Source organism: Cetorhinus maximus, chromosome 4 (genome assembly GCF_964194155.1).
Source record: "Cetorhinus maximus chromosome 4, sCetMax3.hap1.1, whole genome shotgun sequence".
Lineage (NCBI taxonomy): Eukaryota > Metazoa > Chordata > Chondrichthyes > Lamniformes > Cetorhinidae > Cetorhinus > Cetorhinus maximus.
The window spans coordinates 128,148,390-128,170,525 of NC_135882.1; the positions used below are offsets into that span (position 1 = coordinate 128,148,390).

The following is a 22,136-nucleotide window of genomic DNA, read 5'->3' on the forward strand; positions in this document are numbered from 1 at the left end:
GAGATGGGTCAGACAATAAAGATACAGCTCACTACTTTCTGTTTATCTAATTTTGTGTTTTTGCATTGTATTGGTGTTTTCTAAGGTCCTGAAGAGAATGATCAAATGCTGTTCTATGTTAAATTGCCACACCCAAGTAAGTGGAAAACGTTTATTTTAATAATGTTTGATTTTTGCAAATTGTAATATTGATAGCCTATTCTTCTAAATTTATATAAGACCGATGCCAGACTTCCCTATTCTGGATGGAATGTGCCCTCTTGAGTATATTGAGGACTGAATGTATAATTTGTTCTATTTGAGTGATGAGTAGTACTGAAATCTGGATGGTTCAGCTGCACAGGGGGAGAAAAAAAAGAGTGGGAGAGCAATAGCGATAGAAGAACAGATAGATGGTTCTGCGGCCGCAGATGTGACACCAGGATGGTATGTTGCCTTCATGGTGCCAGGGTCAAGGATGTCACTGAGTGGTCACAGGAGATTCTGAAGGGGGAGGGTGAACTGCCTTGGCACCAACGACATGGGCAATAAGAGGGATGAGGTCCTGAAAGCTGAATATAGGGAGCTAGGAAATAAATTAAAAAGCAGGACCCAAAGGTAGCAATCTCAGGATTACGCCCAGTGCCACATGCTAGCGAGATCAGGAATAGGAGAATAGACCAGTTGAATGTTTGGCTGCAGAGATGGTGTGAGGAGGGAGCAATTTAGATTCCTGAGGCATTCGGACCAATTCTGGGGAAGATGGGACCTGTACAAGCTGGACGGGTTTCACCCCAGCAGGACTGGGACCTTGTATTCTCACGAGTATTTGCTAGTACTGTTGGGGAGGGTTCAAACTAGAGTGGCAGGGGGATGGGAACCTGAATGGGGAGACACAAGAGAGGGAAACAAAGATAGGAATGAATGACAGGAAAGTAGAAAGCAAAAGTAGAAGGCAGAGGAAACGAGGGCTAGCAGCAAATAGAGCCATAGTATGAAAAAAATGTGATAAAGAAGTCTAAGGGCACCATGTCTGAATGCATGGAGAATTTGCAATAAGGTAGATGAATTAACAGCACAAGTAGATGTAAACGTATATGATATGATTGTGATTACGGAGACATAGTTGTGAGGCAACCATGGCTGGGAACTGAATATCCAAAGGTACTCGATATTTAGGAAGGGCAGGCAAAAAGGAACAGGAGGAGGGGCAGTGTTGTTAGTTAAGGATGACATCGTGCAATAGTGAAAAGGATATTGGCTTAGGAAATCTAGATATATAATCAGTCTGGGTGGAGCTAAGAAGCAACAAGAGGAGGAAAACATTGGTGGGTGTTGTCTATAGGCCTCCAAACAGTAATGGTAAAGCAGAGGACAGCATTAAACAGGAAATTGGAGATGCGTGTTACAAGGGTGCTGCAATAATCATGGGTGAGTTTAATATCATATAGACTGGGAAAACCAATTTAGCGAATACTGTGGCAGATGAATTCCTGGAGTGTGGACGAGATGGGTTTTTTTTAGACTAGTATGTCGAGGAACCAACCAGGGAACAGGCTATCCTAGATTTGGTATTGTGCAATGCGATGGGGTTAATTAATAATCTTGTTGTGCGGGGCCTTTAGGGAACAGTGACCGTAACATGATAGAACTCTTCATTAGGGTGGAAAGTGAAGTAGTCCAATCTGAAACTAGGGGCCTAAATCTAAACAAAGGAAACTACGAAGGTATGAGGTGCGAGTTGGCTAAAGTGGATTGGGGAACTTCATTAAAAGGCATGACAGTGGGTAAGCAATAGCTAATATTTAAGGAATTAATGTATGCGTTGCAACAGTTATATATTCCTTTCTGCTGAAAACACACAACAGGCAAAGCGGCCCAACCATGGCTAACAAAATAAATTAAGGATAGTATTAGATCCAAAGAGGAGTCATATAAAGTTGCTAGAAAAAGTAGCAAATCTGAGGATTGGGAGCAGTTTAGAATTCAGCAAAGGAGGACCAAAAGATTGATTAAGAGGGGAAGAATAGAGTGTGAGAGTAAACTTGTAAGGAACATAAAAGCAGACTGTAAAAGTTTCTAAAAGTCCGTAAAAAGAAAAGGATTACTGAAGGCAAATGTAGATCCCTTACAGTCCGAAACGGGTGAATTTATATTAGAGATTAAGGAAATGGAAGAGCAATTGAACAACTAGTTTAGTTGTGTCTTCACGAAGGAAGACACAAATAACTTCCCAGAAATCCCAGGGAACCAAGTGTCCAGTGAGCAGGAGGAATTGAAGGAAATTAGCATTACTAAAACAATAATGCTCTAGAAATTAATGAGACTTAAAGCTGATAAATCCCAGCGCCTGATTATCTACACCCCAGGGCACTGGGAAGTGGCCGTGGCAATAGTGGATGCATTGGTAGTCATCTTCCAAAATTCTGTAGATTCTAGAACAGTCCCAGCAGATTGGAGGGTGGAAAATGTAACCCCACTATTTAAAAAAGGAGGAAGGGAGGAAACGATGAATTGCAGTTCACCTAACATCAGTTGAAGGGAAAATGCTAGAGTCTATTATAAAGGATGTGATAACAGGACACTTAGAAAAGATCAACGGGATTAGACAACGTCAACATAGATTTATGAAAGGGAAATCATGTCTGACAAATTTGATCGAATTTTTTGAGGAGGGTAATGCATTTGATGTGGTCTACATGGACTTTAGCAAGGCTTTTGATAAGGTCCCTCATGGCAGACTGGTCAAGAACGTAAGAACCCATGGGATCCAAGGCAAAGTGGCACGTTGGATCCAAAATTGTCTGAGAGGCAGGAAGCAGAAGGTGTTGGTAGAGGGATGTTTCTGTGACTGGAAGTCTGTTTCCAGTGGGGTTTCACAGGACTCAGTGTTGGGGCCCTTACTGTTTGTGGTGTACATAAATGATTTGGACTTAAATGTAGGGGGTATGATCAAGAAGTTTGCAGATGACACGAAAATTGGTAGGGTGGTAAATAGTGAGGAGGATAGCCATAAACTGGAGGAGGATATCAATGGACTGGTCAGGTGGACAGAAGAGTGGCAAATGGAATTCAACCCGGAAAAGTGTGAGGTAATGCACTTGGGGAGGGCTAACAAGGCAAGGGATTACACTATGAATGGCAGGACCCAGGAAAGTACTGAAGATCATAAGGACTTTGGTGTGCACATCCATAGACCCCTGAAGATAGCAGGGCAGGTAGATAAGGTGGTTAAGAAGGCATATGAGATACTTGCCTTAATTAGCCGAGGTGTAGAATACAAGAGCAGGGTGGTTATGTTGGAACAGTATATAACGCTGGTTAGGCCACAACTGGAGTACTGCGTGCAGTTCTGATCACCACATTATAGGAAGGATGTGATTGCACTGGAGAGGGTGCAAAGGATATTTAACAGGATCCTGCCTGGGCTGGAGGGTCTGAGCTATGAGGAAAGATTGGATAGGCTGGAATTGTTATCCTTGGATCAGCAAAGGTTGGGAAGGGACCTGATAGAGGTGTATAAGATTTTGAGGGGCATAGATAGGGTGGATAGGAAGGCACTTTTTCCATTAGTAGTGGGGTCAATAACCAGGGGGCATAGATTTAAGGTAAGAGGTAGAAGGCTAAGAGGGGAGTTGAGCAATTTTTTCACCCAGAGGGTGGTGGGAATCTGGAACCTACTGCCTGAGAGGGTGGTTGAGTCAGAAACTCTTGTAACATTTAAGAAGTATTTAGATATTCACTTGCATTGACATAGCCTCCAGGTCTATGGGCCAAGCACTGGAAAATGGGATTAGCATAGTCAGATCTTTGTTGACTGGCGTGGACACGATGAGCCGAATGGCCTCCTTCTGTATTGTAAACATCCAAGAGTAAATCACATGGAATTGGGGGTAATATATTGGCATGGATTGAGAGTTGGCTAGCAGACAGGAACAGAGTAGGAATAAATGGGTATTTTTTTGGAGTGGTAGGTGGTGACTAGTGGGGTGCTGCAGGAATCAGTACTTGGGCCCCAGCTATTCACAATGTATATCAATGATTTGGATGAGGGAAACATGTAATATTTCCAAGTTTGCTGGTGACACAAAACTTAGTGGGAATGAGAGTGGGGAGGAGGATGTAAAGAGGCTTCAAGGCAATTTAGACAGACTGAGTTGCAAGTCTAGGAATATAATAAAACTTCCCAAAGGCTAGAAGCTTAGGTCATGTGATGCCCATTAATGAGTCAGTTGCAGGCTAACGAGCAGTTTCTATGCTTCTGGTAAAATCCATTGTTCATTTTAGGAGGTAGATGGTGGTTATTAGTGCCTCTGCAGGCATAATGTGTTTCAATAGCTCTCCCTTTGTTATAGAACCAGGCTGGTGGGGCAGGTGGTCTGCTGGTCCCTGGTTTTGTTGATTGTAATGTATCCTCACAATGAGACGTGTAAGATTCCACAAGGATGAGGGTTGAGCTTTTGATCTGTAACTGCTGTTGGAAACTTCTTCTAACTGTAGCCAACTCGTGAATCATGTAGCCTGTAGGAGCTATCTTTTAGTTCAGCAAAGTCAACTTTTAAATAAGCAAAGATAGTCATTTTGTAGTACAGAACTTGAGTATTGCTGGAAAAAACCCTAATCAGATCATTTCGCGCTGTATATCATGCAAACTCATGAATGGGCTTAAGCCCATCACTTCCAGCCCTAAAATGTGCCCAGTCTACCTCAGATTATCCTGGAAGGGCAAGGTATCTCAAAAATTTGAGCAATAGGTGAAGCTAGCTGTTTCACGCTGCTACTGTGCAGTAGCAACATGAGTGGCATTTGCCACGAACAGAATGCTGCAATCAGCCAAAAAGATGTTCTGCCTATCACACAAATGAGTATTATGGTGTATGAATTTCAGTATCAGTGTGATGCTAGTTATGTAGGCTGTACATCTCAAAGACTAGCGATCGTATCAATAATATGCCACAGTTGCTATTTGCAACGGGCAAGGTACAGACCACACCCAACCAGCTTGTGCTTGTCAAACTCAAAACAGTGTCCCAACATTAAATGTGATTCCGCGATTGGATAACATTTGCTAAATGATTCTCAGTGTGCTAAGAATTATGCTCATAACTAATTTGAGACCATCAGTCGGGCTTGCAGTGTGTCGCATTTATGTGTACTGAAAGCTACATATATTAATACACGGCCCTGTTCTTTGCAGACAGAAAGAACATGTACGCACATTGCACCTGTTTCAGCTAAACAAGATAAGTGACAGCCATTCGCTGACACATTCCTCAGGACAAGTTTCAAGCTTCCTGATTTAAATTTCAATCAATGCTTGGCAGTTAACTGCCAGCCATCATCACTGGTGCATTCTCCATGGTAATGCCTCTACCAATCAGTCCACTTGCTGACACTCTTCACATACAGTATAAATTGTTGATCTACCCTTGTATTAGTATTCTTGCAAAGTGTCCTGATAAGTGCAAGACGGAAAGTTTTGATATGTCTCTTTTTTCAGCAATACACAAGCAAAAAAGGGACGTGACACACATCTTAGGTACATGATACCTTGCAAAACAGCAGGTTTTTCTTTCTCTAATGAACATAGATTCAGGGCGGCTTGTACTAAAAATAACTTTTTTAATTTCCAGATTTGATTTAAATTGAATTTGAACATAGGAGCCGCGAGTAGGCCATTTGGCCTTTTGAGCCTGCTCCACCTTTCAATAAGATCATGGCTGCTCTGGTTGTGATTTCGGCTCCACTTTCCTGTCTGCCCACATAAGCCTTGAATCACTTGCCTAACAAAATCTAACTCTGCCTTGAATAAATTCAAAGGTCCAGCCTCCACTACTTGCTGGGAAAGAGAATTCTGTACACCAATGACCCTTTTCTGAGAAAAAGTTTCTCCTCATCTCTGTCTTAAAGGGGAGACCTTTTATTTTTAAAATAAATTGAATTTGAAATTTTAAACTGCAATAGTTGGATTTGAAATTACCTCATCTGGATTTTTGGTTCCAGCCTCTGGTTACTGGTCCAGTAATATAACATAAAATAATTTGTGGCGAATAGCATGGCTTTGTGAACAGGTTCGTGCTGCAGTTTCATTTTTATTAAAATCTCATTGCAATTGCTTGACTCCAATTGATCAGATATCAGGAGCGGTCATTTATATTGCATCTTTCACTGCTAGATTTGAGCCATGCTCCCTAAGAATTACACAGTCCCTTACAACATGACATCAGAAAAAAGGATTTAAGAAGTAAAACAAAGTCAACAACTTGTATTTATATAGCATTTTTAATGTAGTGAAATGTTAAATGGATGAATTGTTAGCACAGATAGAAATAAATATGTATGATCTGATAGCCATTACGGAGACATGGTTGAAAGGTGACCAAGGCTGGCATCTGAGCTGTATTTGACATTTTGGAATGACAGAAAGCTAGGAAAAGGTGGTGGGGTAACTCTATTAATTAAGGTTGACAGTACAGTCGTGAGAGATGATCTTGGCTCAAGAGCATGATGTAAAATCAATTTGGGTCGAGGTAAGAAATAGGAAAAGTCAGAGGTCATTTGTGGGAGTAGTTTGTACTGTAGGACAGGGTATACAGGAAGAAAAAAATAGGTTGTCTCAGAAGGGTACTGCAATAATCATGGGTGACTTTACTCTTCATATAGATTGGGCGAATCAAATTGTCAAAGGTAACCTGGAAAATTAGCTCAAAGTGTATTCGGGACAATTTCTTAGAGCACTACGCTCTAGAACAAACCAGGGAGCAGGATATTCTAGACCTGGTAATGTGCAATGAAACAGGATTAATCAATAACCTCATAGTAAAGGAGCCTCGAGACAGCGATATACCTTGATAGAATTTCATGTTCACTTTGAAGGTGAAATGTGCAAGTCAAAGACTAATTAAAGGTAATTGTAAGGATATGAAGGCAGAGTTGGTTGAAGTGAACTGGGAAACTAGATTAAAAGGCAGGACAATAGAGATGCAGTGGCAGACTTTTAAGGAGATAGCTAATAACAGAAACCATAGAAAATAGGAGCAGTAGATTATTCGGCCCTTCAAGCTTGCTCCACCATTCAATATGATCATGGCTGATCCTCTTTCTCAATGCCATACTCCTCTCTCCCCATACTCCTTGACGTCTTTAGTGTCTAGAAACCTATCTGTTTCCTCCTCAAATATATTCAGTGACTTGGCCTCCACAGCCTGCTGTGGTAGAGAATTCCACAGGCTCACACCCTCTGAGTGAAGAAATTTCTCTTCATCTCAGCCCTAAATGGCCTACCCTGTATGCTGAGACTGTGACCCCTTGTTCTAGATGCCCTCCCAGCCAGGGAGAACATCATCCCTGCATCCAGTCTGTCCAGCCCTGTCAAAATTTTATACATTTCAATGAGATCCCCTCTGTCTTCCAGTGAATACAGGCCTAATCGACCCAATCTCTCCGCATTCTGCTATCCCAGGAATCAGTCTGGTAAACCTTTGCTGCAGTCCCTCTATGACAATTATATCCTTTCTTAGGTAAGGAGAACAAAACTGCGAACACTACTCCGGGTGTGGTCTCACCAAGGCCCTGTACAGCTGCAGTAAGACATCCTTGCCGCTGCACTCAAAATCCTCTTGCAATGAAAGCCAATATACCATTTGCTTTAACTGCTTGCTGTACCTACATGCTTGCTTTCAGTGACTGGTGTGCAAGGACACCCAGATCCCTTTGTACATCAGCATTTCCCGGTCTATCATCATTTAAATAATACTCTGCCATTCTGTTTTTCCTACTGAAGTGGATAACTTCACACTTATCCACATTATACTGCATCTGCCATACATTTGCCCATTCACTCAACTTGTCTGAATCGTTTTGAAGCCTCTTTACATCCTCCTCACCACTCACATTCCCACCTAGTTTTGTGTCATCATCAACTTGGAAATATTACATTTGGTTCTCTCATCTAAATCATTGATATATATTGTGAATAGCTGGGGCTCAAGCACTGATCCCTGTGGCACCCCACTAGCCACTGCCTGCCACTCCAAAAAAAGACCCATTTGTTCCTACTCTCTTTCCTGCATGCTAACTAATTGTCAATCCATTCCAATATATTACCCCCAATCCCATATGCTTTAATTTTGCACACTAACCTCTTATGTTGGACTTTATCAAAAGCTTTTTGAAAATCCAAATACACTATATCCACGGGCTCTCCCTTATCTATTCTGCTAGTTACGTCTTCAGAAAACCCCAGCAGCTTTGTCAAACATTATTTCCCTTTCATAAATCAATGTTGAATTTGTCTAATCCTATTGGCCTTTCCTAAGTGTCCTGTTATCACATCTTTTACAATAGACTCTCGCATTTTCCCTACTACCGATGTTAGGCTAACCGTTCTGTAATTCCCTGTTTTTTCCTCTCCCTCTAGGGGGTTACATTTGCCACCACCCAATCTGCTGGGACTGTTCCAGAATCTACCGAATTTTGGAAGATGACTACCAGCAAATCCACTATTTCCCTGGCCACCTCCTTTAGTGCCCTGGGATGTAGATTGTCAGACCCAGGGGATTTATTGGCTTTCAGTCCCATTAATTTCTCCAGCACATTTTTTTTTTGGCTAATGCTAATTTCCTTCAATTCCTCCTTCTCACTAGACGCTTGGTTCCCTAGCACTTCTGGGAAGTTGTGTGTCTTCCTTTGTGAAGACAGAACTAAAGTAATTGTTCAGTTGCTCTGCCATTTCTTTGTCCTCCATTATAAATTCTCCCATTTCGGACTGTAAGGAACCTACATTTGCCTTCACTAATCATTTTCTTTTTATGTACTGATAGAAACTTCTACAGTCTGCTTTTATGTTTCTTGCAAGGTTACCCTCATATTTTATTTTTCCCTTAATCAATCTCTTGATGTTCCTTTGCTGAATTCTAAACTGCTCCCAATCCTCAGGCTTGCTACTTTTTCTAGCAACTTTATGAATTTTTTGAATCTAATATTATCCTTAATTTCTTTTGTTAGCCATGGTTGGGATGCTTTTCCTGTTGTATTTTTGTGCCAGAAAGGAATGTTTAACTGTTGCAATGCATGCATTCGTTACGTAAATATTAGCCATTGCCTATCCACCGTCATGTCTTTTAATGAAGTTCCATAATCGATTGCAGCCAACTCACCCCACATACCTTTGTAGTTTCCTTTGTTTAGATTTAGGACCCTAGTTTCGTATTGGACTACTTCATTTTCCATCCTAATGAATTCTATCATGTATGTTCACCCTAAAGGACCCTGCAAAACAAGATTAATAATTAACCCAGTTTCATTGCACATTACCAAATCTAGGATAGCCTGTCCCATAAGACCATAAGAAGTAGGAGCAGAAGTAGGCCATTTGGCCCATCAAGTCTGCTCTGCTATTCAATGAGATCATGGCTGATCTGATAATCCTCAACTCCACTTTCCTGCCTTTTGCCCATAACCCTTGATTCCCATACTGATTGAAAATCTGTCTATCTCAGCCTTGAATATACTTAATGACCCAGCTTCCATAGCCCTCTGCGGTAAACAATTCCACAGATTCACTACCCTCTGAGATAAGACATTCCTCTTCACCTCTGTTTTAAATGGGTGGCCCCTTACTCTGAGATTATGTCTTTTGGCCCTAGACTGTCCCACAAGGAGAAACATGCTCTCAGCATCTACCCTGTCAAGCCTCCTAAGAATCTTATATCTTATCCCTAGTTGGTTCGACGTACTGGTCTAAAAAACCATCTCTCATGCACTCCAGTAATTCATCACAATATTTTTGCTAATCTGTTTGCCCAGTCTATATGTAGATTAAAGTCACCCATGATTACTGTAACACCCTTGTTACATGCATCTCTAATTTCCTGCTTAATGCCATCCCCTACCTTGCTACTATTGTTTGGAGATCTATAGACGATTCCCACTAATGTTTTCTGCTCTTGTTGCTTCTTTGCTCCACCAGACTGATTGTCCATCTAGATTTTCTGAGCCAATATCCTTTCTCACTATTGCACAGATTTCAAACTTAACTAACAAGGCTACCCCACCAACGTTTTTGCCTATCCTTCTTAAATATCAAATACCCTTGGATATTCATTTTCCAGTCTTGATCACCCATCAGCCATGTCTTCGTAATAACCGTAATATCATACCTGTTCACATCTATTTACACTGTTAATTCATCTACCTTATTGTGAATGCTCCGTGCATTCAGATACAGTGCCTTTAGATTAGAAAAATCTTTTTTCTTTTTAACATGTTTACGCATTTTTTTTTCATACTATGACCCTATTTGCTGCTAGCCCTTGTTTCCTCTGCCTTCCACTTGTGCTTTTCAAATTTCTGACCCTCATTTCTATCCTTGTTTCCCTCTCTTGTGTCTCCCTGCTCAGGTTCCCATCTCCCTGCCACTCTAGTTTAAACCCTTCCCCACAGTACTAGCGAATACTCCTGTGAGGATATTGGTCCCGGTCCTGCTGGGGTGCAATCTGTCTAGCTTGAAGGGTCCCACCTTCCCCAGAATTGGCCCCAGACTCTTTCCACAATCAGTAACTCTCAGCAAAGATCTATCCCAGTGAGAAAGAAAAGCTCTTCGAGAAGGATGCATTGTCTGTGGCTAAATATGAAAGTTAAGGATAGTATCAAATTGAAATAAACACTGTACAATTCTGCAAAGGTTGGTGGTAGGTCAGAAGACTGGACAGATTTTTGGTCCATGTTGGGACAAATAACATAGGTAAGACTAGGACAGAGGACCTGTTTGGGGATTATAGGAACTAGGAAATAAATTAAAGAACAGGTCCTCAAGGGTTATAATCTCCGGATTACTACCCGAGCCATGTGCAAATTGGCATAGGGACGCGAGAATAAGGGAAGTAAACACGTGGCTAAGGGAGTGGTGTGGGAAAGAGGGGTTCCATTTCGTGGGGCACTGGCATCGGTATTGGAACAGGGGGGATCTGTACCTTTGGGACGGTCTCCACCTGAACCGATCTGGGACCAATGTTCTAGCGAAAAGGGTAAATAGGGTGGTCAACGGGACTTTAAACTAGAAAGTTGGGGTGGGGGGGGGGGGGTAAAACTCCAAGAAGTATGACTAATGGGAAACAAAGCAGTAGGTTAGTGTGTGGGGAGGTGGATTCAACTTCATGGAAAATTTATGAAAAAACTGAAAAGAAAGGAGAGCCCAGGAGAGGCTATTAAAGTCTCCAGAACACAAAATAGGACAGAGTGTTTGGAAAAGGCTAGGAATCTAACTTCAAGCGCATCAGATAAAGGGATGACAATGAGAAAGGGGACAGGAAATACAGGACTGAAGGTTTTGTATCTGAATGCACGCAGTATATGAAATAAGGTAAATGAACTTGTGGCGCAAATTGAAATTGGCAGGTATGATGTGGTGGGCATTACGGAGACATGGCTGCAAGGGGATCAGGACTGGGAGCTAAATATCCAAGGATATACATCCTATCGAAAAGATAGGCAGGTTGGCAGAGGGGGTGGGGTTGCTTTGTTAGTAAGAAATGAAATTAAATCATTAGCAAGAAATGATGTAGGGTCAGATGATGTAGAATCTGTGTGGGTAGAGTTGAGGGACCGCAAAGGTAAAAAAAACATAATGGGAGGCCTCCCATTACGTACAGGCCTCCGAACAGTAGTCAGGATGTGGGGCACAAGATACACCAGGAGATAGAAAAGGTGTGTGAGAAAGGCAAGGTTACAATGATCATGGGGGATTTCAATATGCACATAGACTGGGAAAATCAGGTTGGTAGTGGATCCCAAGAAAAGGAATTAGTGGAATGTCTACGAGATGGCTTTTTGGAGCAGCTTGTGGTGGAGCCCACTAGGGAACAGGTAATTCTAGATTAAGTGTTGTGTGATGAGGCAGATTTGATAAGGGAGCTTAAGGTGAAGGAACCCTTAGGAGGAAGTGACCATAATATGATAGAATTTACTCTGCAATTTGAGAGGAAAAAGCTGGAATCAGATGTAACGGTATTACAGTTGAATAAAGGCAACTACAGAGGCATGAGGGAGGAGCTGGCCAGAATTGACTGGGAGATGAGCCTAGCAGGAAAGACAGTGGAACAGCAATGGCAGGAGTTTCTGGGAGTAATTTTGGAGACACAGCAAAAATTCATCCCTAGGAAGAAGAAGCATACTAAAGGGAGGACGAGGCAACCATGGCTGACAAGGCAAGTCAGGGACAGCATAAAAGCTAAAGAGGAAACATGCAATGCGGCGAAGAGCAGTGGGAAACCAGGGGATTGGGAAGCCTACAAAGACCAACAGAGGACAACTAAAAAAGAAATAAGGAGGGAGAAGATTAAATATGAGGGCAGTAATACTAGCCAGTAATATAAAAGAAGATTGCAAGAGATTTTTTAGATATATAAAGGGTAAGAGAGAGGCAAAAGTGGACATTGGGCCGCTGGAAAATGACGCTGGAGAAGTAGTAGTGGGGAACAAAGAAATGGCGGAGGAACTGAATAGGTACTTTGCGTCAGTCTTCACAGTGGAAGACATGAGTGACATCCCCAAAGTTCAAGAGAGTCGGGGGGCAGAGGCAAGTATGGTGGCCATTACCAAGGAGAAGGTGCTAGGAAAACTGAAAGGTCTGAAGGTGGATAAATCACCTGGACCAGATGGATTATACCCCAGAGTTCTGAAGGAGATAGCTGAAGAGATAGTGGAGGCGTTAGTGGCGATCTTTCAGGAATCACTGGAGTCAGGGAGGGTTCCAGAGGACTGGAAAATCGCTAATGTAACCCCCCTGTATAAGAAGGGAGTGAGGCAAAAGATGGGAAATTACAGGCCGATTAGCCTGACCTCAGTCGTTGGTAAGATTTTAGAGTCCATTATTAAGGATGAGATTTCAGAATACTTGGAAGTGCATGGTAAAATCGGGCAAAGTCAGTATGGTTTCATCAAGGGGAGGTCATGCCTGACAAATCTGTTAGAATTCTTTGAGGAGGTAACGAGTAGGTTAGACAAAGGAGAGCCAATGGATGTTATCTACTTGGACTTCCAGAAGGCCTTTGACAAGGTGCCGCACAGGAGGCTGCTCAGTAAGATAAGAGCCCATGGTGTTAGAGGCAAGGTACTAGCATGGATAGAAGATCGGCTGTCTGGCAGGAGGCAGAGAGTGGGGATAAGGGGGTCCTTCTCAGGTTGGCGGCCAGTGACTCGTGGAGTTCCGCAGGGGTCAATGTTGGGACCACAACTTTTCACTTTATTCATTAATGATCTAGATGAAGGAACTGAGGGCATTCTGGCTAAGTTTGCAGATGATACAAAGATAGGTGGAGGGACAGGTAGTATTGAGGAGGCGGGGAGGCTGCAGAAGGCTTTGGACAGGTTAGGAGAATGGGCAACGAAGTGGCAGATGGAATACAAGTGGGGAAGTGTGAGATCGTGCACTTTGGTAGGAAGAATAGAGGCATAGATTGTTTTCTAAATGGGGAGAGAATTCAGAAATCTGGAGTGCAAAGGGACTTGGGAGTCCTAGTCCAGGATTCTCTTAAGGTTAACTTGCAGGTTGACGCGGTAGTTAGGAAGGCAAATGCAATGTTGGCATTTATTTCGAGAGGACTAGAATATGAAAGCAGGGATGTGCTGCTGAGGCTTTATAAGGCTCTGGTCAGACCACATTTAGAATATTGTGAGCAATTTTGGGCCCCGTATCTCAGGAAGGATGTGCTGGCCCTGGAGAGGGTCCAGAGGAGGTTCACGAGAATGATCCCAGGAACGAAAGGCTTAACATATGAGGAACGTTTGAGGACTCTGGGTCTATTCTCGATGGAGTTTAGAAGGATGAGGGGGGATCTGATTGAAACTTACAGAATACTGAAAGGCCTGGATAGAGTGGACTTGGGAAAGATGTTTCCATTAGTAGAAGAGACTAGGACCCAAGGGCACAGCCTCAGAGTAAAGGGAAGTCCGTTTAGAATAGAGATGAGGAGAAACTTCTTTAGCCAGAGAGTGGTGAATCTATGGAATTCATTGCCACATAAGGCTGTGGAAGCCAGGTCATTGAGTGTATTTAAGACCGAGATAGATAGGTTCTTGATTTGTAAGGGGATCAAAGGTTACGGGGAGAAGGCAGTTGAGAAACTTATCAGCCATGATTGAATGGCGGAGCAGACTCGATGGGCCGAATGGCCTAATTTCTGCTCCTATGTCTTATGGTCTTATTTTAAGAACCAGCAAAGAAAGGCTAAAAAATAACAAAGGGAGTATGAGAGCTAGCTACCTAGAAATATCAAAACAGATAGTAAGAGTTTCTGCAAGTATTTAAAAAGGAAAAGAGTAACTGAAGTTAGTGTTGATCCAGTCTGGGGAATTCATAATGGAAAACGAGGGGAAGTTTTGAACAGGTATTTTGTGACTGCCTTCACCGTATAAGACTTAGAAAACTTCCCAAAGATATTTGAAAATCAAGAGGTGAAAGGGAAGGAGGAATGTAGAAAGACCACCATAACCAGGGAAAAAGTACTGGGATAACTATAAGATTTGAAGGCTGACAGGTCCCCAGGACTTGATGGCCTGCACCCTAGGGTGTTAAAAGAAATGGCTGCAAGATAGTGGAGGCATTGGTTATAATTTTTCACAATTCCTTACATTCTGGAAGTGCCACAGCGGACTAGAAAATAGCAAATGTAACACAAGAAATCGGGAGACAGAAAGCAGAAAACTATAGGCCAGTTGGTCTAACATCTGTCACAGGGAAATCCCTAGAATCGATTATTAAAGAGGATACAACAGGATACTTAGAAAATCTTACTGTAATCAGGCAAAGTCTACATGGTTTTGTGAAAGAGAAATCATATTTAACTAATTGATTAGAGTTCTTTGAGGAAGTAACAAGAAGCACGGATAAAGGGGAGCCTGTAGATGATGTGTACTTGGATTTCCAGAGGGCATTTGATAAGGTGCCACATTAGAGATTACTACACAAAATAAGAGAGCGTAGTATAGGGGGCAACATATTAGCATCAATAGAGGATTGGTTAGCTAACAGGAAGCAGAGGAGGGATGAATGGGTCATTTTCAGGCTAAAGCTATAACTAGTGGAGTGCCACAGATATCACTGTTGGGGCCTCAACTATCTATATCAATGGCATGGATGAGGGTATAGAATATATGCTAGCTAAATTTGCCAATGACACCAAGTTGGTTCAAAGGTAAAGAGCCCACAAAATGATATAGATTGGTTAAGTGAGTGGGCAAAAATTTGACACGGAGTTTCATGTGGGAAAATTGTGAACTTGTACACTTTGGCATGAAGAATATAAAAGCATTACACTATTTAAATAGAGCGAGATTGAAGATCTCGGTAGTACAGAGAGATCTGGGTGTCCTGGTACATGAATGTCAAAAGTTAGTATGCAGGTACAACAAGTGATTAGGGAATGCAATTGGAATGTGGCGTTTATTGCGAAGGGAAATGAAATATAAAAGTAGGGAAGTTTTACTGCAGTTGCAGTTTACTGCCTTGGTGAGACCACATATGGAGTACTATGTACAGATTTGGTTGTCTTTTTTTGCAAAAGGATATAAGAAGCAGTTCAGAGAAGGCTCACTTGACTAATTCCTGGGATGAAGGGCTTATCCGATGAAGGAGGTTGAACTGTTTGGGCCTATACCCATTGGAGTTTGGAAGAACGAGGGGTGATCTTATTGAAACATATGAGACCTTGAAGGAACTGGATAGGGTGGAAACTGGGAGGATGCTCTCTCTTGTGAGGGAGACTAGAACTAGAGGACACAGTTTAAAAATAAGAGGTCTCCTTTTTAAGATAGAGATTAAGGGAATTTTTTTTCTCTAAGGTTGGTCTGTGGAATTCTCTTCCCCAGAAAGCAGTGAAGACTGGCTCATTGAATTTATTCGGGGCTGAGTTGGATGGATTTTTGATAGACAAGGAAGTCAGAGGCTTTGGGGGACAGACAGGAAAGTTGAGTTGAGACCATAATCAGACCAGTCATGATCTTATCAAATGGTGGAGCAGGCTCAAAGGTCCGAATGGGCTACTCCTTCTCGTAAGTCCTATGTTGCTGTGTTACCAAGATGCTTTGCAGGAGCTTTATGAAACAAAATTTGATAGTGAGCCATGTAATGAGATATTAGGGCAGATGACCAAAAGCTTGGACAAAGAGGTGGCTTTTAAGGAACATTTTAAAGGAGGTTAAATAAGAGATTGAGAGGTTTAGGGATGGAATTGCAGAGCTTAGGGCTTTGGCAGCTGAAGGCACAGCCACCACTGGTGGAGTAATTAAAATTAAGAGGTCAAATTGAAGGAGCACAATTTCAGAATGTTGTAGGGCTGCAGGGGATTACAGGAATAGGGAGGGGTGAACCATGAAAGGATTTGTAAACAAGGATAAGAATTTTGAGATCAAGGTGTTGTTTTATCCGGGAGCCAATTTAGGCAGGGTGATGGGCTTGATGCAAGTTAGGATACAGACAGCAGTTTTTTTTTTGGATGACCTCAAGCTTATGGTGGGGGGTTTGGGTGGGTTGGGGAGTGTAAGAACAAGGGAGACTAAATAGGGGTGAATAGTTGGAATAGTCAAATCTCGAGGTAACAAACGCATAGATGAGGATGCTAGCAGCAGATGAGTTGAGGCAGGGGTTGAATTGGGAAAAACCATGAGTATTTCAGTTTAAATGTCAAGAAAACATTTAAGCTGTTTTTTTTTCTTTCAACAGGTAGCAATTTTGTGTCAATTTCTCAGAGAGGTGGATTATATGACTGCCTTCAAAGCGTTACAGGAGCAAAACAGGTACAATAGCCTTGAAAGCAATAATATTTATGTTCTTATCAATAGATCAATGAATGTGCCCAAGCAACATTGATGGGTCGGTGTCCTGTAAAATATTTTGATGGTTACAGTGCCCTTTGCTTTGCATATTATATGTGGGTTTGCTACATTTTACTTTAATCTTCAGCCATTGTACATCTGAAGCTAATTACGAAGATTTACACCATGTCAAGCATCTGCCATAGTCTTCAGGTGATCATTTAGATAATGGATTGTTGGTTGGTTTTCATTTTCTTTTTGCTCCCCTCCATCTGCCATATTTTCCTTTTCTTCTCTCCGCCCCATGTTGGGGTATAGTTCCATTGGCTTTAGCCCTTTGGCACCCTACCTGATAATTTTGACATATATAGATATGAACATACTGTAATTCCATGCATGAGGGATGATGACAAACGTCAGACGTTCTCAGAAGCTCTCAGGCAGTCCCTTCCACATGAGGGCTTACCCAGATAACGCTGATATAACACTAAAGTCTCTGTGGTCAATCATCTACAAAGCTGCAGCAATTACATTTGGCAAAGGAAGAAATGGCAACAAAGATTGATTCAAGGCCCACCTTGCAGAAATGACTTGCCATTGAAGCGAAGACCACAGCTCAACCTGTCTCCTAACTCTATAGCATGTGACAAATCTCATGCTAGCCATGGCAGTTGTGCAAAAGACAGCAAAGTACTGTGCCAACAAGTATTGGATCAATCTGTGCAAAGAAATACAAACTTCTAGTGACAATGGTAACCTTCACTTTACGTATGATGGTATCAAAAGAGCACTCAGTCCCACCACAGCCAAAATTGCCCCATTAAAATCAGCAGATGGAGAAATACTCACTGACAGAAGCAAGCAAATGGTCTGCTGGATAGAGCATTGCTCTGAGCTGTACTTACCTCAGACAGATATCTCTGCCTGTGCTTTATAATCTCCTGCAGCTACCTGTCATGTATGAGCTTGATGTAGAATCCTCATTTCATGAGCTTAAAAAGGCCATTGACTCCCTAGCACTAAGGGAAACAGCTGGAAAGGACAGAATACTGGCCGAACTGCTCAAGTATGGAAAGCCCGACCTGCTGCCATACCTCCACAATCGTCGCCACCTCTCTGGAAAGAAGACACTGGTCCCACAGGATATGTGTGACACAAACATCATCACGTTATTTAGAAACAAAAATGATCAAGGGAATTGCAGCAATTAACAGGGCATCTCACTCCTCAGCCTCACTTGGAAGGCCTTTGCCAGAGTCAGTCTAATGAGGCTCCATCAACTAGCCAGCAAAATATACCCAGAGTCACAGTGTGGTTTCAGAGCAGGCAGATTCACAGGATATATGAGACTGGTTTAGGGATGCAAATTGGGCAGGTTGCCCTCATCCCTTGCACAAACGTAAAATACGTCGTGATGACATCAGGTCGGCAATCCAACGTCATCACGCCAGTCTCTGATATTACAGAAGGCAAGCGTGCACAGAAATTGGAAGCCCGTTCACCATTTTGAAATGAACAACCTATCAAATGCAATTTTTCGTTCCATTTTTCGGGCATCAGATGGGAAAAAGTTTGAGAGTGCTTCATGGCAGGTATGACAAGGCAGCACAAGGATGGAAGAAAGAGCCTTCCTACAGGACCACGGCTGCATGTAGCAGCAAAATCTGCTGGTGAAAGTGGCAGTGTTTGTATGTTGTTTGACATCATTTATTCAGTTTTGAGCCTGATATAAGATGTGAGGAGAGGGCAGAGGGCCTTTAAATTTGTGGACGTGATTTCCTGTTCATGGCATAACTACTTTCCTGCATGGCATCCCACTTTAGATGCCCTATTGGGCTTGGAGTCCTCATTTGCTCTGCTAATTGGCCACTCTCCCATGGGGTGACTGCTAATTGGCCATCGGGAACTTGATTCACCATGCTGCGGCGGCGGGGGGGTGAGGTAGGAGCGAGCAGACCACTCACTTTCCGTTCAGTGCCCTATGCTTTCCATATTGTATGTGAATTGGTCTACATCTGAACTGTGCTGGGACTGATGTTCTAGCAAGCTGTAAATCTAGGAAAGCAGAGAGGGCTTTAAACTAAATATTGGGGGGAAGATGTAGTAAACCAAAAGTAGAGAGAAAGGTATTAATATGAGAAATGATGAACAGATCATGACAGGAAGGGATAGAGAGTACAAATCTGAGAGTAAAACAGCAGTCAAGGTTCGAGATTACAAAAATAATAAAAGGACGAAACTAAAAGGTGCTGTGTCCAAATGCACGTAGCATTCAAAACAAAACAGATGAATTGATAGAGCAAATAGAAATAAAAAGTACAATCTGATAGCCATTACAGAAACATGGCTGCAGGATGACATAGATTGGAACCTGAATGTTGATGGGCATGTGACATTTAGGAAGGACAGGAAGCTAGGAAAAGGTGGAGGGATGGCTCTATTAATTAAGGCAGAGGTGGATAGATGCTTGTTAGGCAAGGGAATCAAAGGTTATTGGGGGTAGATAGGAATGTGGAACTCAAAATACAAACAGATCAGCCTTGATCTTATTGAATGGCAGAGCTGGCTCAAGGGGCCAAGTGGCCTAATTCTGCTCCTATTTTGTATGTTTTGTATCATCGAAAGCCAAGACAGAAGTTTGGCATGCACTGATCAGAGAACTTCTGCATGTTGATGATGCTGCAGTAGTTGCCTAGACAGAAGGCCAGCTTCAAGGGTTCATGTATTGTCCTATGCCTGTGTTGTGTTCTCCTTCACCGTCAGTGTCAAGAAAACTATAGTTATGGGAGAGGGTATTATGTCTCCACTTATGATCAGACTCAACAACACACCACTGGAAGCAGTCAGCAAATCTGCTACCTTGGATCTACAGTGACAGACAATCTATCTCTTGAAGAACTCAGCATACGCATTGGAAAGACAAACCCAACTTTAGACGACAAAATCAGCATGAAAAAACAACAAATTGACCCACAGGGCCAAGATGCTTAAAGCCTTATAAGCCCTCTATCCTCAGCACATTTCTATAAGGCAGCAAAACCTGGACAACCAAAGAAGGCTTTGCTCACTTGGGCATGTGCACAGGTTGGAAGATGGCCGCATCCCCAAGGATATGCTATGTGGGGAGGTAGCCCATGATGAGACCAACAGGGCAGCCACAGCTCTGATTCGAGGATACTGTCAAAAGGGACATGAAAGCCCAAAACATCAGTCATGACAATTGGGAAACTCTAGCTGACGACCGATGCAAATGACGACACTAGCTGTGGGCAAGAGTTCACTACCATAATTCTGTGGTTTCAGAAGCTCCAAAGAAGCTCCAGCACTGCAAACAGGGCGTCAGTGGAAATCATCCCACATCACAGGCAAGGGACTTCGTGTGGCACTTGTGACAGACTTTGCCTTTCCACAATTAGCTTGTTCAGTCATCAAGAGAAATGCAGAAGATGATCTGATCTGACCTAACCAAATTCTGAGGCTATCATCTTTTGTAGATGGGTGGTTGCTGACAAAATAGATTTTCAACAGGGTGTAACTGAACAGCAATCAGAAGCATGAATCTTGACCAATTTCCCCTTTTTTAGAGTAAGGGTCCTACTACTCCAAGTTGAGATTGGGTATCTTGTTATAGTCCACAGATGGAGTCTGGTATTTTCTTCAAAAGAAACTAACCCTCCTGTTTTAGAATACTTTGCAGTATTTGCTGAATTAGAGGTTGGCATATAAACTGTCAGGTTTCATCCAGTATCATAACGCAGCTCCTGAAGCTTTCTTGAAACTGTCAGCCACTAGTAGGATTCACTGTATGACATGAGTTTGTAGGTGGTGTCACATGAACATGATTTTTAAAAATTTTCTTTTCCCCATTAGACAACTAAGTTTGTTGATCAGTATGTGGAAGATGGGATCATTTAAAAATAAACTGCTAATAGATAGAATCAAACTTAATGTAAAAGTTTTATGTATGTTCATAACTTGTGTTTTCATTTCTAATTTCAGTCATGATGCAATGGACTCCTACTATGACTACATCTGGGATATCACTATCTTGGAATATTTGACACGTATCTTTTTATTATTGTCTTAGTGTAATTGTTTTGTGAGATTACTGATTATATAACCCAATAGGACCGTCTTCTCCACTTGGAAGAACTGGTAGGAATCCAAATTAGTCCAATATAAGTATGAGAAATCGAATACTTCATTCCTTTCCTTTATCATGCATAGTGAAGTATATATACAAATACATGTGTACACATATACAAACATCTCATGCACATACAAGTCCCCATGCTCTGATGAGGGAAGCAGAAAAGGAGTGTTTATTTGCTGAATTTTTCCTCTAAAAGTTTTAAAATACTTGTTCAATTTTGTTTATCCAGATGTTTTCAACGTGAAATACCCTTTGGCCACTAACAAATTCATTCCTTTACGTAAAACCCCTCAGCATTTCAGTGGTTACAAAATTTGGTTACCCTTCATTCTAATTTTGATTTCATTGAGAAAATTTAAGGTGGCGAGACACAAAAGCAGTAGGTTGCTGACCTGCAGTTTCTGAGGATGATCTTGGATTGTTTTATTTTTGTCATGCACACAGTCACCTTCAGCTGGAAAGACAGAATCATATGGGGCATGGGCAATCACTATTAATGTTACTCATCAGCTCACCAAAGTTGCACTTTCGGACCAGGCTTTCTGCACTAGGTGTTCTTCCACTGTCAGCAGGCATTACATCTCAAGATATAGTTTTAAAAAAAATGTGGAGGAAAAGTGAGTTTAGGTTTATATAAGCTTTCATCTGTAAGTGTCTACACTTAACTGTAAAATTAAGAACAAAAACAGAAAATGCTGGAAAAGTTCAGCAGGTCTGACGGCAGCTGCGGAGAGAGAAAAAAAGTTAACGTTTTGAGTCCGTATGACCCTCCTTCAGACAAATTAAGACATTGGGCTGGATTTAATGGAGGTGATGGGAGTCTCGACCGTTGCCTAGGGATCTGGCGTGACCCTCCTTTAGGAAAGGTCCACCGAATTAAGTGCTTCTAAGGCACTTAACTGCATCTCAATGGGCCTCCCTGGGGTCAAGGACCCCAGAGGCAGTAGTCCTGTCCGCTGCCCTCTTTTGAACCACATTACCACTGAGGCGTTGACTGCTGCCGATACAACACCCACCCAAGGCCTAGTGTCCTCTTTGAATCCCAGGGCACAAGTCAGTGATGGCGGGGGTCAGCAGCAAGAGCAACCAGTGGCTCACAGCAGGACACTGCCTCTAAATGAGGGCCCACTCCGGGAGTCCGCAAGCACTCCCACGCAAGTTTGCTTGTTGTGCTCCCTGCATGGCGAGCCCT

At 42.3% G+C, this 22,136-nt stretch overlaps 1 protein-coding gene across 3 annotated transcripts in view; it reads left to right on the forward strand.

Annotated features, from left to right (window-relative positions):
- ints8 (integrator complex subunit 8) overlaps nt 1-22,136 on the forward strand; it is a 111,579-nt gene that overhangs the window by 82,683 nt on the left and 6,760 nt on the right. For all 3 annotated transcript variants that reach the window (XM_078540802.1, XM_078540803.1, XM_078540804.1), the window contains 3 exons: nt 86-136; nt 16,700-16,773; nt 20,791-20,855. In XM_078540802.1, coding sequence (XP_078396928.1) covers nt 86-136; nt 16,700-16,773; nt 20,791-20,855 — 190 coding nt within the window. The remainder of the gene's footprint in view (nt 1-85; nt 137-16,699; nt 16,774-20,790; nt 20,856-22,136) is intronic.